Here is a 16,794-nt window from a genome sequence, read left to right on the forward strand (position 1 = left end):
CGTGGGCAGTCAGAATAAGGAGTCCCAAAGCAGACGGGCGCCCCCTCACCGATTTGCGCATGCAGCAGACCCTCTTCCAGAAAATGGACGCCCCCTCACCGACTACGCATGCGTTGTAACAACGCATGTGATGTAACAACTTGCGTACTAAAGGCTATGCGTTATTACATCACATGCGTTGTAACGCTTGCGTAGTAATGGTACTCGGACTAATGTCCGTGTACTAATGGGTGCTAACCGTATTAATTGTTTAAAGTGTTGAGTAATAATGCCTTTTCATTTTTCATTTAATGCGGTGTAATTTGAATTTAGTTCAGGAGATTATTTCACGTGCACAGAATCTACACAGCGTACCCTTACAGAAAGTGACTACATCAATGAAGTAATTGTTTTGTACTCTCATCAGTGATTTCATCAATTTTGTCATCCAAAATATGATCATTGATGATGTAATTTGAGGTGTGATCAGAAAGGTAATGATCGGGCGTGGTTAGTTACCGCGGAAGTAGGCCGTAGGCTGAGTGTGCTGCACTAGCTACCAGCACTGTTAGCCCCACACATCCGTCACAATCCTGCCTCGGCGCGCTGATTCTGAGGGATGAGCATCTCGGGAGGCAGCGGCGCCCGTTAAACCGTGAAATTCGGGCAGAAATCAGCAGAGGTGGAGCTGGGGAACTTTCGGTGGCCAGCTGCGACAGCTTACAAGATGGTGACACTCCGGAGGCAGTAGGAGGAGTCGCCGTTGGAATCGCCGCTGCGGATACGAGCTGTGTCCCAGCCTCCGCCGGCGGATGATCTGTGGTGACTCGCGGAGACGGAGAGCGTCCCAGCGGGCCAAGAGTGGCGGAACGAGCTCCCCGGAGTGGCCGTCTCGGATCCTGGCAGAGGCGGGCTGGTCACAGCGCAGCCCCCCGATCGGCTCCGGAGCCCGAGAAGAGTAGGTGCGGCCGAGTACGCATCCAGCAAGGGTTCTCCCTCAGGGAAGTGAGGCTGCACTTGAAGCAGCAGAGTGAAGCCAAGGCTGCAAGTGGAGGTGAGGGCCGTCCTCCTGTGGAGCAAAGACTGGAGTAGTGCGGGTGAGTCGGCTGGGAGGCAGCCCGAGAGGTACCTGAACGAGAGGGGTCCCAGCGTCCACCCCAGAGCAGGGAGACTGCAACGGGACAGCGAGGCGGCCTAGCACCGGCAGCAGAGTCCTGGTGGAGCATGTGAGGGCCTCGGCAGAGCAATTTAGATGCAGCCCTAACCATGAGTGGGTGTAGCTGGATGGTGCTGAACCAGGGCTGTCCTTGGTGGTGGGGGCTCCGCACCCGGTGAAGTGGCATCCAGCATGGAGTGAGTGCACCAGCTCGGCCTTGGGGGGTGCGGAGTGGACTCACCCCCCCTATTTCTGTCTGGTGAGCGGCGAATCACCTGTGGTTGAACGATCATACCACCTGTTGGGGAGTGGTGAAGGACCTTGACCTGAGAGCGCGACAAGCAGGGAGTGTTTACAGTAGCCATCTGCTGGCAGTGGAGGGCCCTGGCTTGACACAGACACACAGGTGAAGCCCCATAGGAGACTGGGCGGTAGCTTGGTCACTATCGGCTGGCATTGACGGAGTGGACTGGAGGGGACCCTTCTTCCCTAATTGGTGTGGACTGCAGCAAAACAGGCCATGTCCAGGGAGGCGGGGGCCTCGGCTGCACCACAGTCGGCAACATGGGACGCAACAAGGGGGCAGGGCCCGGGCAGGCCAACCAGATAGATAAATATACAGTAGCCATGGGGCGTGAGGAGGTAGCGGTTGGTAGAGACACGCATGAGGAGCAGCTCGACCATGGCACAGATACGACCTTGGAAGATATTATGAGGGCGATTTGTGAACTGAAGGGAACCTTGGAACCAAAACTGGACTCTGTCACCGAAGAGGTAAACCTCCTGTGGGCTGACTTTCGCAAAATGTCAGAGAAGGTGGCCACGGCTGAAGCGGATATTGGAGGTGTTCAAGCCAAAACGAAACGCCTGGAGGAACAGGTACTGACCCTCACAAAGAATCAGGTTGACATCCATGCCCGGCTCGAAGACCATGAAGGGAGGACCCGCCGCAACAACATCCGGGTAGTGGGGGTGCCGGAGGGCATGGAAGGGCTTGCCATGGATCTCTTCTTGGAGGACTTGATCCTGAATCATCTCAAGCCGAAACGCCTGTTGCAGTTCTTCTCCATAGAGCGGACTCACAAAGCCCTGGAGGAGAGGCCCCGACCGGGGGGCCCCCCACGCACCATCATTGCCCGCATCCTAAATTTTAGGGACTGAAATGCCATACTACAGGCTGCACGGATGCACGGATATCTCAAGGCACTTGAATGCCACAATCGGTTTTTTTCCTGACTTTACGCTGCACGTACAATGCCAGCGACGTTCCTTCAACAGAGTGAAATGAGCCCTTTGGGAACAGGGAGTGAAATATATGATGCTCTTTGCAGCCCGACTCAAAATCCTGGACTATGGAAAGGCATATTTCTTTGATAAACCGGAGGAGGCGAGCAACTGGCTGGAGGGCTGGTGCACCATCAGCCGCAAGGGCGGAGGCTGGAGATCGGCGGCTGCTCGGAGTGGTGAAGAGTCGGACATGGAGGCCGAGACCTTGCCCAGTGGATAGAGGCACTGCTGAGAGACAGATGAGTAACCACTGCAACACTCTCAGGGGGTCAAGACTATACTGGTGCTCCGGGGGGGAGGATGGGATTTGGGGGGCAGAGGGGGGATCTCTGATGCTGCAGAGACTGTGTGACTTTGAGGGATGCACTCCTGCCGGCGAGACCATAAAAATGCGTGAAGTTGATATTTGCCTGATAGAGGTGACGGTGGCACTGCAGGGAGAACTTAACATGTGCTGGTCTGGCGAGGCATGGTTGTGGGGCTTCAGATCCCAGTTAGCAGACTGATGTTCCTTGACACTGGAAGCTAGTCCACGACCTCTCACGAATGGGTTTTTGGGCGTTTAAAGGGCGACAGGCACTCTGCAAGTTTGGGTGGTGGGAGGTTGGGGGCTCACCAGGCAGGGATGCAGGGAGTGGGGCGTTGGGATTGTTATTTGTTTTTGTTTGCAGGGGGGGACGCTTGAGGACTACATATCCAACAGAAGTCGTGAGTTGACATGGAGTACGATGCGGGGTGCAGGAGGGCCCCGTTGTCATTAGCTTGTCGCAAGGCTTATGGGTGAACCAACTATGATGAAGATTTGGTCCTGGAATGTAAACGCGCTGGGCAATAAGATCAAGTGTACGCTGGTGATGTAACACCTGAAGAGGCACTCTCGTGACGTCGTTCTCATTCAGGAATCGCACTTCAGGGGCAACAGCTGTAAAGCCCTAGATCGCTTTGGGTACACAATGGTAGCAGACTCTGGGTTCACGTCCGGAGCACGGGGAGTGGGTATTCTGGTGCGCAAAGCGCTACCCCTAGTGCTCATGGGCACTTGGTCAGACAAGGAGGGGTGTTTTGCCGCGGCTGCGGGTTAGTGGGAGGGGCGCGTATTGATATTTGGGTCCTGCTATGTATCGCCGAGGCTCCACTCGGTGATACTCACTCAGCTCTCTTCACTTATTACAGACCTCCCCGTAGGCACACTGCTTCTTGGAGATGACACTAACACAGTAATGAACACTGAAATGGACAGGTCAGGCCCTCGATCAAGCACAAAGGGGGAGCAGGGCTTAGCAGACATCACGAGGGCACTGGGCTTGGTGGATTTATGGCGGGCGCACAACCCTGCTCTGCAAAAATACATCTTCTACTCGGCTAGGCATGATTCTTCCTCTAGGATTGATCATCTGTTCACTCACACAGACAGAGTAGGTGACTTCTCTACGGCCATCATATGGCGAGGGGGATATCGGATCATGCGCCAGTATCTGTCACTCAAAGCCCATTAATTGACAGGGCTGCCTTCCCGCGGATAGATGAGAGGAGACTGTGTGATCCGACAGTGGGTGACAAACTGAGGGAGAGGTCCGAGCTTTACTTTAAAGAGTACAGGGGGACGGTCCAATCGACCATCACACTGTGGGAAGCTGTGTTGTGGGGACAGGCGCAGGCGTTAACAGAGGCCAAAAAGAAGGAAGAGACCCTGCAAATTAGGCAGCTTGTGCAGGAGATCAGCCAGATGGAGGACGAGGCAGCGTTGTTGACCAGTGTGGGGGCGCGACACCATCTGGCGTTGAAACAGCGGGGCCTGCGGGCCCTGGCGGATGGTGAGGCATGGGCGTATGCGCTGGCCACCCTGCATTGCCTCTATGATGTTGGGAATAAGGCTCTCAAACTACTGGCAAAAAAAAAGAAGAAAAAAAACAGTAATGATCAGTGCACATTGTTGCATGAGATACGGCTTGAGTAGAGTACCATTGCGCCTCTGTTAAGGCCGACATCACACTCAATAGGAGAGTTCTCATTGTGATGGTGTACTAATAACAAAGAGACAATCAGTGTGGTTTACAAGCACTCTCACTTGACTGTGCACTGCACTCATTATGAAATATGATGCATCTACACAGGTCCTCAGGTTATCCATACGAATTATTACAAAACAGGTCAACCACAGTCCAGAACCAACTGCTTTTCTTCGGCCCTCTTGTGTGACTACACTCCACAATGGAACTTTTCCACGTAATGGTATAGCGTACAGCAAACACCCTCCCCTCTGAAACTAACAGGGATCGAGCAGTTGTAACTTCCATCTCATATATAAATGCAGAATAGACAAATCAAAATGACCATATTGGAGCAAGAAAATAACTACGGGTGGGCTCCAATCAGCAAGGCTGAGCCGGATTATCAAAAAAACGAAAACAGGATGCCAGAGCTGATGTAATAATTTAAACAAACAATGTGCTGACCAGAACCTGAAAAGAAAATTCAAGAACGGGAATTGCTACTTAATAGCTTCTTATTTCAATTTTTTAGAAAAGCGGATTTATGTTTTTTCAAACGATCAAAAAGAACATATTCAAAAAAGGACACGTACAAATGGGAGGACTAAATGTTTGTCTTCAATCATTCGTTATTACAGACATATCACAGGCATTCAACAAACTTTCACACCATTCAGGGAAGGGACTATAGAAACATACATTATAATCTTAAGAAATATATATTTACAATTTCTACTTCACAAAAGAACATAATGCCACGCTCTGCAAACACAGTTTTGTAATAATAGTGAAAAAAAGACTTTTTTTCAGGTGTACATTCGTCTTAGATAAATTCTAACTTTCAACGTATGATTATTCGTAATGTACAAGCGGCATGGAGAAATTAATTAAATGACCAAGCCGTTTTTGCAGATATATTGTGGCAGGAAGCCTACGCGTTTCGAATCCCAATTGTTCTCTTAGGATTCTCCTCAGGGCCTCGAATAGTATCTAAACAGGGCACAGAAAAAGATAAAACACGAAAAATAAATTAATAAATCATAAATACTGGATGACAACCAGAACAACAAATAAACAGATCAGGATTCGCCTTTTGCTCATAACATGTATCTAGACCAACTATCAGGAAACCTAGCTCGGCCAACCCACCCACACACTCTGTGGCTTACCAATAAGTGAAAACGTCAGGATGGTGGAGGAGGGTCGTACGTTGTAATCACGGAACCGTATCTAAAAGGTGGAAGGTGGAAGAACATATCTCAAATGATTTTGTCAAAGAGTTAGGTGCAATCCATATCTCCAAGTAGACTTCTATTCGAAAACAGAATCACGACGCTTTCTCCCCGATAACAAAGGAAGGTCTAGAAAACAGTTTATTTCTTTCTCAGATACATCTTCATCAGGGACAGATAGTGACACCAGTGGCAATTACAACCGCCCCAGCCGGAATAAAAATTGGAACACTAATCAACAACAACAGGTTCAATCTTCTAACCCTCATTTTTTAGGGAGAGGCCAGACGCGCCCCAGAGGCAGGGCGAGATACACAATCCCATGGGAAATGAAAACACGACGCCAGCATTACAAAAATTAAAGGCGTCGCCCATCTTTAACCTCTCTAAGAAGGTACTTACACGAGAAGAAGAAGACATCCTGGCAAAAGGTCTATCCTTTGTACCCTCGAAAAGAACCGACTTTGTGAAAATGAAGTCTGAGTTCATTGAATTTTGCAGAAAACTACGGCTTACTCTATTTTTTAGTGACAACTCCATACAAAAACCGGCGGAAGTGACCGGTTTGAGAAATAGATCCACTTTCTGCCCCCCTGTGAATAAAATTCCGAAAGAACTTGTTACTTTTGAAAGAAGTGTCCTTTCTGCCATCTCAGCCATGGAAAAACAAAGAAAGTTTGTGAAATTCAACACCACCAAAAAGCAGATGACTGCATTAAACAACTTAAAGAATGATACCTCGGTAATAGTTAAACAGGCCATTAAAGGCGGTGCCATAGTAATATGGGACACCGACAACTACACCACCGAAGTAATGAGGCAACTAGACGACCCCAACTGCTACCGCAAGATAGGTAAAGATCCCACTACAGATCTTCAAAACGAACTGTTTAATATAATACAGGAAGGATTTGACCAAGGATTTGTTGGTCCCAAAGAGCTGGAATATTTAAAGATCAAATACCCCAAAATCCCGATGTTCTACGTATTACCTAAAATCCATAAAGATCAAAACCAACCGCCAGGCAGGCCCATCGTGGCAGGATGTGGCTCTCTGCTTGAGCCAATTGCCAAATACGTGGATTGTTTCTTAAAGGAGTTTATGTGTCAGGTGAGATCCTACTTACAAGACACAACGGATTTCATAAACAAATTGGCTAACATCAACTATCGTGAACACAGTGATATTTTAGTCACCTTAGACGTGACATCACTGTATACACAGATCCCTCAGGACGAAGCAGTCGCGGTCCTGTCACACTTCTTAGATCTAAGATCCCGCCCAGTGCAAGTACCAACTAAATTCTTGGTACAGCTTGCATCATTTGCCCTTAAGATAAACTATTTTTGTTTCAATGGAGAATTTTATTACCAAACTAAAGGGGTAGCAATGGGCTGCCCCTTTGCGCCGGAGCTGGCAGTGCTCTTCATGTCTATGTATGAGGATGCCTATATACATTCTAACAACCCGTTCCATCAATATATCGGAGCTTGGCTCCGATTTATTGATGATGTGTTCATGATATGGACAGGAGATGGTGACACCTTAACCGCCTTCCATCAATGGCTAAATTCCAGGACTGCTGATATAAAATTCAGCTTAACCCAGTCTACCAGCAGAATCGCATTCCTTGATGTTGAGATTTTTCCAAAAGAAGGCAAACTGGCTACCACATTATTTGTAAAACCAACTGATCGTAATAAATCTCTAATGTTCAACAGTAACCACCCCAGAAGCCTCAAAGAAAATCTCCCTTACGGGCAGTTCTTGCGAGTCCGCCGGAACTGCACGTTTAAGGAAGACTTCAATCATCATGCTGACAATTTGATATCAAAGTTATGCGATAGGGGTGACCCCAAAAAGTTAGTAAAAAATTGCATGAAGAGAGCTAGGTGGACCCCACGGGAAACATTACTGGAACGAAAAGTAAAAGCTAATGTGAAGCGACAGGTATGTGTCACTACTTTTTGCCCTAACGCAAACCAGCTAAAGCGGATCATTGGACAAAATTGGCACCTAGTCAAGAACTTAGACGAGAGCCTTAGAGATCTACCCTTGTTTGCCTTTAAAAAGGAAAACAATATTGCCAACTACATTGTCCGTGCAGCCATGCCTGCTTCAAAACCGCCTACATTGCGTCAAATGATGAGACTGCCTCCCATAACTGGACACCACAAATGTGGAACTTGCCTTTGTTGTGAATCTACGGTTGAAGGTTCCCTATTTCAGCATAATGGGATCTACTGGAAACACAACACTTTCAGTAACTGTAAGACTAAGTTTGTAGTCTATGGCATTATATGCCCGTGCCAACAACTGTATATAGGAAAAACCAGTCAAGAAGTGCGTCAACGCATTTCCCAACACAAGTCTAGACTCAACAAAAAAGTTGAAAATGCCCCTTTGGTTCAACATTGGACAAAAATGCAACATACAATTAGTGATCTCAAATGGACCGTGATATCGAGAATCGAAAAGGACCCTCGTGGAGGTGATCTGAATTTACAACTTTCCAAACGAGAAGCCTTTTTAATTGTAAAATTCGATACGGCAATCTCTGGTCTCAATGAATTGAGTGAAATCTTCAAATTGTAAACACGAAGTGTATACCACCACCAAGGTTGTCACTCCACTTTGAAATATGAGCCATTGATTCCTGCCGTCCCAAACAGTAAGCGTGCCCATGTGCTTTCCAGCCTGCCCCAGGTGGGGGTGGTGCGCACTATGTGTAATGAACTTTAAAATTTGAAGCATGATGGTCTCGCATACTAAGGTCGGCCCATGAACCTCTAGGGGGAAGACTGCAGCCCCTGAGGGGACTGAGTCCCACGAAGACGCGGTATTATGATTTAATGTGCGGTATTCCTTTAAGGAGTCGGTGGTTTGCCTTCCGTCATGCCCCTTTAAAAACCTGACAGTGTCTCGCCTGGGCCTGCTATGCGCATGTGCCCAGAGGTAGTGCCGACATAGACGCGAGCGGATTCACGTCCTTCTCCATGATACCAAAGTAAGTACTGAGATTCAGCTAGCTACGATCCACGTCGATATGTCAATAACAGTGTACACACTAAGATGTGTCTTTTTATAATTGTTTTCAGTTATCGACATGGCGCCGCCAGTAGTTTAAACTGATCCAGTAAGCTAGGAGTCCGTATACATTACGGTGAGTTTCCGAATTGAAAAGGCATAATAAAGTCTACACAAATAAAAAAAGAGCTGGGAGTGCTTGTTTATCCAGAAACAATTAGATATTTTAATCTTCAAAAGACACAAATAAATCAATGGTCCAAAAAGTATAGTGTGTAAACATATGCACAGTCAAAATTCTTGATTTCCTTGATGTTCAGCAGCCGACGCGTTTCGTCCTATAGGCAGGACGTCATCAGGGCTGCAAATGCAAATACAGAAATACAAATATATCAATACATATATACACTCTCAGTCAGTCATACCCTGAAAAGAGAAAAAAATCTGAATCTTATTACAACTATTAGGTACAGTACAGCTCATAGTGCCGTGTAGTGCTAACAAAAAAATTATTATTATTTTTTTTTTTTTCAAATAGCTTTATACTGTTTGAAAAGCGAGCGGGCACTGTTTGCCTGGAATTCTCATATGAAATCAAATCTACTGTTTCTCATAGAAACCCACAAATTTTCTATTTACATCCTGGGATAAAACGCTTGCAAACTGTTGCATAGTTATTTCGTAAAAATGTATTATTGACACACAGCTCACCTCGTACTCTTATAATGAGGCTCCTCTTTTTTGTATTATTATTATGTCTCAGATTTTTTGAACCTTTTCAAACAGTATAAAGCTATTTGAAAAAAAAAAAAAAATATTTTGTTAGCACTACACGGCACTATGAGCTGTACTGTACCTAATAGTTGTAATAATATTCAGATTTTTTTCTCTTTTCAGGGTATGACTGACTGAGAGTGTATATATGTATTGATATATTTGTATTTCTGTATTTGCATTTGCAGCCCTGATGACGTCCTGCCTATAGGACGAAACGCGTCGGCTGCTGAACATCAAGGAAATCAAGAATTTTGACTGTGCATATGTTTACACACTATACTTTTTGGACCATTGATTTATTTGTGTCTTTTGAAGATTAAAATATCTAATTGTTTCTGGATAAACAAGCACTCCCAGCTCTTTTTTTATTTGTGTAGTCTAATCTGAGGTTAGGACGATGCCCCAGTAGTTGGTGGAGTGCTAAATATCGTTATTTGAGTGTACTATCCCTAGTGCACCAGACTATACCCTACGTCGTCCAACGGCTTTTTTGTGTATGGCATAATAAAGTCACGGCAACCCCCGTGTAGCACACTTCCATTCTTTTAAAACATTTCTGTAACCCTTTTTAGGAATCTAAAGGACGTCTGTACTCCGACCCCCGACCTACCGCTCCCGTGCACGAACAAAATAAAAGTGTCTTCAGGATTGTTTCTGCTAGACTGTCAGCAGCAGTCTAAATTCGATCTAGGTAAGAGAACGCTCTGCCATCTAGTTAGAGCCCGACGCTAACCAGTGCAGTTTAGTGTCAAAATCCCTGCCTTAGGCACGTAGTGTGACATTGGCTTTAAATACCCGCAAGCGGTTTTCTTAATTGTAACTCCGGTGCTTAGGTACGGTTTTCCGCTCTCCGTCCAAACCTAAACAGAGGCATGCCCTAACAAAAAAAAAACTCTTTCCTTTCAAATTGGCAGATATCTGTATCCCGACCGCATTCATCCACCACCCACCGTCCTGGTTTTTAATTTGAACACTCCAAGCAGCATAACGCTTCATGAAGGCAAGTATCAACAACGTGTTGTGGGTTTCTCAGATTGCACCTAACTCTTTGACAAAATCATTTGAGATATGTTCTTCCACCCTTTAGATACGGTTCCGTGATTACAACGTACGACCCTCCTCCACCATCCTGACGTTTTCACTTATTGGTAAGCCACAGAGTGTGTGGGTGGGTTGGCCGAGCTAGGTTTCCTGATAGTTGGTCTAGATACATGTTATGAGCAAAAGGCGAATCCTGATCTGTTTATTTGTTGTTCTGGTTGTCATCCAGTATTTATGATTTATTAATTTATTTTTCGTGTTTTATCTTTTTCTGTGCCCTGTTTAGATACTATTCAAGGCCCTGAGGAGAATCCTAAGAGAACAATTGGGATTCGAAACGCGTAGGCTTCCTGCCACAATATATCTGCAAAAACGGCTTGGTCATTTAATTAATTTCTCCATGCCGCTTGTACATTACGAATAATCATACGTTGAAAGTTAGAATTTATCTAAGACGAATGTACACCTGAAAAAAAGTCTTTTTTTCACTATTATTACAAAACTGTGTTTGCAGAGCGTGGCATTATGTTCTTTTGTGAAGTAGAAATTGTAAATATATATTTCTTAAGATTATAATGTATGTTTCTATAGTCCCTTCCCTGAATGGTGTGAAAGTTTGTTGAAAGCCTGTGATATGTCTGTAATAACGAATGATTGAAGACAAACATTTAGTCCTCCCATTTGTACGTGTCCTTTTTTGAATATGTTCTTTTTGATCGTTTGAAAAAACATAAATCCGCTTTTCTAAAAAATTGAAATAAAAAGCTATTAAGTAGCAATTCCCGTTCTTGAATTTTCTTTTCAGGTTCTGGTCAGCACATTGTTTGTTTAAATTATTACATCAGCTCTGGCATCCTGTTTTCGTTTTTTCATATTGGAGCAAGGCAAAAATCTACGCAGGACAATATTCAAAGAACAAACCATGAAGTTTTTTTCAAAATTAAGAACCATCATAGAAAACAAAAACCTCTATCAATATAATTCATAATAAGCGAGAAGTTTCAATAAAAGGGCAATCACCAGAAATAAATCAATAGGTAGAATCAAAAAATATTCTAAGTACAAAATCAAAAAACAGTCTAACTTAGAGACTGCTGGTATGGAAACAAGGAAAGGTCTGGCACACAACCCCAGAATATGCACTTTTTATAGGTTTAGAGGAGTAGAAGACCACGCTCCTCGTATGGCGTGTAGTTGCAACATGAGCTAAACTAAAAAAGTTAGATGACATAAGCTAATCAATATCATAGAAATTGTGTTACATAAAACAGCTATTCTAAAGACTGCCTAAACATTAAATAATTAATTATCTAATTTACCCTACATGCAGGGAAAATGACATTTCACTGTTAAACAATAAAACATTTAAATGACTAAACAAAAAGTTGTGACTGCAAACAGAAACAGCCTTGATTATTTGCAACACTACAGGAACAACTTACACATGAAGCACAGGTTAGATGCAGTTCGTAAACTTCACCACAGAATTAATCCTATTTTGACTATCCCATGAAAATTAAACACAGGAGAAAACATGCACATAGGAAACTTTCCTCGTAACTTTTAAAGCCACATTGTCTTTAGCCATCATTGTAGGCAAAGAAAGTCCCAGTGATTTTATTTTGCAGCCTTGTTATGCTAACTTAATCACAAGCAAATTAACAATAATTATAAATAATAAATCTGCTCTAACACTACTACTAAATCTGGCATCTTGTAAGTGGCTCTGTGTGTCTTGTATTGAATTATTATCAAATGTGTTGCTTGTAAACTTTATATTGAAGGGTACATCTTTCAATCATGATGTTTTTAAATTAAGTTAATAAAACTCAGCGTACATGTAGTTTCTTACTCAAGAATAGTGAAGCAGCGGAGTACATCTGTTTTTCAAATCCAAAAACTTGTGGCCCATATGTATACAGCAGTGATAGGTGTGACAGTTGGTCCTGCCAGGGTGAGGCTTTCACCAACGCTGAGTTTGTTGACATATTTTTCTATCCAAATCTGCTGTCAGTGGAAAATATTCATTGACGCCAAAGGGTTTCCAAAGTAGACAATAGGCTGCGTCTGTTAAACCACAAGTCACTCATTTTGTGAAACAAATCTGTGTGAATTTGAACCACAGGGTCAGTACCAATAGGAATTCCTAATTTGTAGTGTTTTCTTTTGCTTTCTCTCAAAATTGTCCCTTTGTACTTGTAAATGTTTTACAAAGATCTCGCACGTTTGTCTTTCTTTTAGGTTGGATGCATTCAGGATATCCAATAATGTGTCATGTGCAGTCTGCTAAAAGTCTGGTTGATGCCAAATCAATTTTATCAAAGGGCCTATGGGGCCCCATCCATGAGTTAGGACACAACCAACAGCGCAGTGAATGGCAAATCATGCCTCACACCTTCGAAGCCATGTGTAATATGTGGACAGTGTATGTGCATGAGAAGGTGCTGAATATCAGCAGGAACAAGGCTCACCCAAACCTCCAAGACGAAGAGAGAAGTGCCAGAACCATACGCTATCTGGAGAACGGATCAAGGCTGGAGAACTGGCATGAGGCAACCTGCCTGGAGACCTACCTGCAGGTGATGTTACAGCCATTAATGACGAATCAAGGAATAACATTCTTCTTGTAGATATCACTCTCCATGCTTGCTTTTTGCCTCATACTTTCTGCTTTTAATTTCGCACTGCTACACCATTGAATTATGTCATTCCAGGCCCCGAATTACATTTTTTAGAGTTTATTTCCTTTAAAGGAGGTTTAAAACCTTTTTATCTAACCATGCTGCCTTTCCAGACTCACACAAATATTCTTTTGTATGTGCCCTTTGGGTGGTCTTTCCACAAAAGCTTTGCTTTCCCCCCTCTTTTTTGCTGAACTTGTTTTTGTTGCCCTTAGGACTCTGTGCACTTCACCACTGCTAACCAGTGCTACAGTGCTCACTCTTCTAAACAATGAAAATTTGGCTTACACACAATTGCCACATTTAATGTACGTATAAGTCCCTAGTAAAATGGCGCATGTACCCAGGACCTGTAAATGTAAACACTATCAGTGGGTTTGCAGCAATTATTGTGCCACCCACTTAAGGAGCCTGGTAAAACAAATCTCAGGAATACCATTGCACCATGGGTGTCATTTTAAACTGCCTGTTGGACTTGGCCCTCTTGGCAGGTTCATCCCTGAACTTTTTGCCTTCCTCCAATATTCTACCTGACCTGTTTTTGTTGGTTTAATGACTCTGGGCACTTTACCACTGCTGACCAGTGCTAAAGTGCATATGCTCTGCCTGTGCAAAATGTAAATGTGATTGATTTCCATGATTGGTTCATTGGATGTACTGTCAGTCCCCGGTAAAGTGCACCAGGAGTGCCAGGGCTTGTGAACGCCAATACTGCTAGTGGGCCTGCAGAGCTGGTTGCGCCACCCACAGAAGCAGCCTGTTAAAATGTGTCTAGGGTCTGCCATTGCAGAACCTGGGTGCAGTCCGGTACTGTCATGCTGGCTGGGCAAGTGCACACACTTTCCAGTCTCTAAACCTTCCCTTAACTTCATATTAGTCACCCCTATGGTAGGCCCAAGGGCAGGGTGCATTGTAAGTGTAAGGTAGGACATGCTCTGATGTATGTGGCATGTCCTAATAGTGAATTACAGCCAAATTCTTTTTTCACTATTGTAAGGCTACCTGTTCTCTTAGGCCAAGATGGGCTACAGAAATTATTACACTCTATAATCCTAGCAGGCTCAGGGAACATGGTAGAAAGTCAAGTTTAGTATGCCTGAACTCAGAATAATACAATACTTCTTTTAGTAAAGTTTATTTTAATATTCTGTGTTTGCAAATGCTACTTTTAGAAAGCTAGCATTTGCTTACCTAACCATTTCAGCCCGCCTCTGCTAGGATCTGTATCTGACTGTCTGGGATATGTGAGTGACAGGGCTGGGGGATGACAGGTGGTGAATGTCAGGATTACACCTTAGTGGGAGGAGGGAGTGTGCCTGGACTCTGAATAGGGCTGTGCTCTGCCACCACAATGCTGGCTCCGCCCCCTGGGGAGTGACTGATGACTCAGCCCGACACCTGGCCCAGGAAAGGCGAAGCACTGTCAACAAGGTACTCCTGGCTACCCCCTGTCCACACAATGCTGGCTCCACCTCCTGTGGAGCGTCTGATGTGCCTGCCCCTCCCACTGAAAGCAGTAACCAGAGTACACCCAACAAAGTGCTCAGAGACTGAAAGAAGTTATGCAGAGGCCCCCTGGCCTGCAAGAACAAAGAAAATGCTGTATAAAAGTAGGAGCCCTGCTCCTTGTAAATCAGAATCCCGTTTCCCACAACAAACCTCTGCCCAACTAGAAGGAGAAGAAGACGCTAGAAGGACTGGCCTGCTGCTTGCCTTGCTGAGGAAGGAGAGGAAAAGACTTGCTGAAAAGACTTTGCTGACTTGTGCTAGAAACTTTTTCCAAGGGCTTGACTGAGCTTGCCCCCTGAACTGAACCCCAGGACCAGTGGGTTCATTGTGTCTTCGCTCGTTTCTATCTGCCAGCCGTGTGTGCCTCCCGCCGGAGTTGAGTCTGCGCCCCTCATCGCCCCCTCCTAGGGCTGTGGCACTCGGGAGCTCGCCTGCCCTTTACCCGTGAGAGCCTCACTCCTTGGAGTCGCTCTCTGCCCCCGGGTCAGGCTGCCTGCTCCTCTGCCCCTGCCTGCCACTGGAGCGCGCTGAGCGCTCACTCGCCCCTCCCGCTGGAATTTCCTCAAGGCCGGTGACCTACACCGAGACTGCAGCCCGCACGAAGGACCGTGCCCTGCTGTCCCCGCTCGCCGACCCGAGGAGTTTGCAGGCCCCGCCGCCCCCCTGTTGGAAGACCCCAGTACCATCTGTACCGAGGTCGTGGGCCGCGCCCGCCTGAGCGCACACACCCGCTGAAAGGAGAGATCCGAGGACACAGCCAAGAAACGAGTCGCACTCCCCGTGTATGACTCTCCCAGAAAAAGAACTGCAGTATGGTGATACGGCGCTAGCACAATGGGCTTGGGGCCCGCAACGCTTTATTTCCCCGTTATCTAGCTGTGCGCGTCGTATTGCCTGCTGTGCCCCACAGAACCAAACAGTGCGCTTGTTGCTAAGAGAAATCGAGCGCTTTGCCAATCTGCGCCCCTAGCCCTCTGAAAAGGGCCCAGTACTTTGAAACCCCCCCTCGCAGTACGAGCCGCACAAGAAGAGTACGGCTCGTACCAGGGTTCTGCCTTGCTACGCCTCGGGCTTCTGAAAAGTGCCCAGTACGCTGCAATCACCCCGCAGTACGAGCCGCACAAGCTGGGTACGGCTCGTACCATTGTTTTGCATTTCCTTGAAGCTGTACGCCGCGTACGCCGACTCACGCGAGATGCGTGAGAGTTGGTAGGGCCTCGGGTACATTTCTCACGCGAGATGCGTGATTATTGGTAGGGGCTGCCGATTTCACCCGTTTAAAGCATTCAGAAGCGCTACAAAGCGTCCAGCTGGCCTAAGACTGGCCTAATGTACCAAAAAATACAGAAGAAGTATTTGTAAAAGGAGTATCACATTTGCCAAAGAGACTAAACCTGTTTTGAACTATTCTAAAGGAACCTTGATTTAAAAAGTATTGTGGCCCACTTAAAATACGTTATTGATGGTCTTGTGATAAATACTTGCCTGTATATATATATTTTTACATAAAGAAGACGTATTTTTATATAACTTCAGCCTGGTGTCCATTTGTGGGGGGATTGGTATGTTTACTGTGTGTGTTATTACAAGTGCTTAACTAACAACGCCTGGAGAATAGCCTTGGCTGCTCACGCCACGTACCTAGAGGGTGAGCAAGGGTAATTCTAAGGGGTCATCCTTCGCCCTGACTTAGAGGAGAGGGTCCCTGCTTGTCACAAGTGAATACTTGCGCCAACCAGAGACCCCCAATTCTAACACTGCCCTTTTCGACCTGGCAAAATATACCTTCCGCCATGCCTAAATCTTGGTTTTTAATACATATAAGCCACTACTAGGGTATGCCCTAAACGTTTGGACAAAATATATTATTTGTGTTTTATAGAGCATAAACTTGACCTTTTAGGGTATCAGAGCGCTTTACAGGATTCACAAGATGTATACAAGAGACTTCGAGGAGGATGGTGGATATATTTGGGATAAACACAGGAAAATACATTTTACGAGAAACAGATGGTCACAGATCCCAGGGGGGGTGCCCGGAGGAGCCGGGTGGATGGCAACAGGATAGGCCCAATGAGAGGTAGTGGTCGGAAGTAAATGGAAGCGGGACAAG

At 45.6% G+C, this 16,794-nt stretch overlaps 1 protein-coding gene across 1 annotated transcript in view; it reads left to right on the forward strand.

The window, feature by feature from the left end:
• The window catches only part of LOC144828207 (TRPM8 channel-associated factor homolog), a 71,019-nt gene that overhangs the window by 16,398 nt on the left and 37,827 nt on the right, over positions 1-16,794 (forward strand). The window contains exon 3 of the mRNA XM_078686298.1: positions 12,733-13,070. Coding sequence (XP_078542424.1) covers positions 12,733-13,070 — 338 coding nt within the window. The remainder of the gene's footprint in view (positions 1-12,732; positions 13,071-16,794) is intronic.

The sequence above is a fragment of the Lissotriton helveticus genome, chromosome 4_1, assembly GCF_964261635.1.
Source record: "Lissotriton helveticus chromosome 4_1, aLisHel1.1, whole genome shotgun sequence".
Taxonomy (NCBI): Eukaryota; Metazoa; Chordata; class Amphibia; order Caudata; family Salamandridae; genus Lissotriton; species Lissotriton helveticus.